The sequence below is a fragment of the Octopus bimaculoides genome, chromosome 9, assembly GCF_001194135.2.
Source record: "Octopus bimaculoides isolate UCB-OBI-ISO-001 chromosome 9, ASM119413v2, whole genome shotgun sequence".
Classification (NCBI taxonomy): Eukaryota; Metazoa; Mollusca; class Cephalopoda; order Octopoda; family Octopodidae; genus Octopus; species Octopus bimaculoides.
The window spans coordinates 7831608-7834216 of record NC_068989.1 but is presented as its reverse complement, the minus strand read 5'-3'; the positions used below and the strand labels follow the sequence as shown (position 1 = coordinate 7834216).

The 2609-nt window shown below is 34.9% G+C and overlaps 1 protein-coding gene across 1 annotated transcript in view; it reads right to left on the bottom strand.

Annotated features, from left to right (window-relative positions):
* LOC106883560 (ephrin type-A receptor 4-B) overlaps positions 1–1156 on the bottom strand; it is a 136992-nt gene extending 135836 nt beyond the window's left edge. The window contains exon 1 of the mRNA XM_014934611.2: positions 200–1156. Coding sequence (XP_014790097.2) covers positions 200–334 — 135 coding nt within the window. The 5' untranslated portion in view covers positions 335–1156. The remainder of the gene's footprint in view (positions 1–199) is intronic.
* Positions 1157–2609: the final 1453 nt, after the last annotated feature.

Below are 2609 nucleotides of genomic sequence, written 5' to 3'. Positions count from 1 at the left end.
GTGTGTGTGTGTGTGTGTGTGTGCTTTGAATATCCAAAATTGTAAAAAAAAAAAAAAACATCAGCGAAAAGCAGTCTGACAAAATAGATTCGCTAGAATCGAACGTGAAATGAAAAATTTTAAATTTAATTCAAAATTCTTTTACATAAAAATCAGGAAGAAATTAAGAAAGAGTTTCGGAAAGTTTTGCACAACTTACCATTTTCAAGCATTCCACTCTGCAGCGTGCAACAAATAATTGGCTTTCATCAACGTTAATCGCCTCCGCTTTTTGGATAATTCCACAACAGGCCATCAACAGACCAATAATATAGGATATCCCGTGGATAAGCATTTGGAAGTTTCCTCATGGGGTGGGAGTTGGATAACAGGTATAGATATATATTTATACAGGTAGATTGCTTGGTTGATTAGCAGATAGATAGATAGATAGATAGATAGATAGATAGATAGATAGATAGATAGATAGATAGATAGATAGATTGATAGATAGATGGATGGGATAAATATCTTAATGGATAGAGAGATGGTTTGGTAGATAAATAGACAAGTTGATCGTTGCGTTAAGGATAGTAAAATAAATAGATAGATAGATAGACAGATAGATAGACAGATCAAAAGATAGATAGATAGATAGATAGAGGGATGGATAGAGAGATGTGAAATTGCTGGCAGTTAAAGGTGGACGGAAGCGGAACAGGTAAGAAAAATAAACGAATAAATAAATTTAAGAATTAAAGGGAAATCAAAAGAATATGTAAACAATGGTACGGAATCTTTAGATTTGTTTTTCTTGTTTGTTATTATTTGTTGGGGTAGGCCAGGGGTTGGTTTGTTTGTGTTTTAGGGGAAATACAGGAAGGGAGCTGTGTTGTGATGTTCATGCCTTAATCATTTCATATAGGTCACATTTGATGATAACTGCAATACCAGTAAAACGGCAATATGAAGAAGTGAAGTGAGGGCGGTTCCAACTGAGAATCGAAACCGGCTCGCGAAGTTGTCTTTCGCCGTGAACTCATACCCAACACGTCACTGCAACACGTTGCGGCTGCCGAAGAATCAAATCCAACGTTATTATACTTGTGGTAGATGTCAACAATACACAGCCGATTCGTGGCTCCTGCGTTTCTTCACTGATAGCGATGTTGAATATAAAACCAGCAGTCGTAGTAGTAGTAGTAGTAGCAGCAGTAGTGGTGGTGGCGGTGGGAGCAGCAGCAGCACCAATAATAATAAGATCTATAAGGCAGCGCGCGGGCAGTACCGTTAGCACGCCGGGCTAAATAAATCCTTAGCGGTATCTCGCCCGTCGCTACGTTCTGAGTTCAAATTCCACCCAGGTCAACTTTGCCTTTCACCCTTTAGGGGTCGATGAATTAAGTACCAGTTGTGTACTGGGGTTACAAAATCCAGGCTTTGTGCTTTATAGTAAGAAGGATTATTGTTATTATTATTATTATAATTATTATTATTATTTGTTATTGGTATTTTAAATTACTTTTAGATAAACTCTTCGTTGCGAATGCTAATAGGAAAAAAAAATATTGTTGTGAACTCTCAGATAAATTGCATGCTAAGAAGTACCCAGAGGTGAGAGAGAATGAAAAAGACAGAGAGAGAGAGAGGGGAGAGAGAGATATGGAGAAAGAGGGAGACTTTGTGGCAATCATGCCTTTCCTGTGACCAGGTAATTCACAATACGACACGTGCTTTCGTCCTGCGGGTGATTACAAATCTTTATATATATATATATATATATATATATATATGGGTGCATGCATATATCGATATAGATATGCGTGAGTGTGTGTGTATGTGTTTATCTCAATGGGTTTTCGTTTCTATGCAGGTGACCAAAAACACGGAAGAACTGATTCCGATTATGATTATTATTATTATTATTATTATTATTATTATTATTATTATTATTATTATTATTATATGAAAACTCACAGCTTATTTTGCCAGGTATGATGGAAAGTGTCAGATATCCACAGCCAGCAGACTAAAGTGACATTTGTTTATTGGCCATGCTTTATTATTTTCATTATTATTATTATTAATTATTATTACCTTTATTAATTTTTTTTTTGCGGTGCTAACATAGACTTCGACCAGTAGCGATTCTGATTGTTGTTGTTCTTGTTGTTGTTGTTGGTCTTTAATAATTGTTTGTTAATTACTGACCTCTTCCAGCTTGGTGCCAATTCCTCTTGATAACCGTTATTGTAATTGCTATATTTTTATTTTTACTTTTATTTTTACTTTATTTGTTCATTTACATTAAACGCACATGAATGAAAAAAGTCCCGTGTGTTCGTGTGCGTACGTGTGTGTATGTATATACACATATGTTTGTGCGTGTGTCTGTCTGTCTGTATGTGTACGTATGCAGAAAGAGAGGGAGAGAGAGAGAGAGAGAAAGAAAGCACTTGAATATCAATATTATTTGTGTATATTTTGCGCAAAAGTACGTCTATATTACTATCTCTATATGTGTATATATATATATATTATATATATATATATATATATATATATAATTTATATAAGGGCATTAACTATATAGTAATGCCTCACGCTTAGAGGGACTAAATATTTATGGG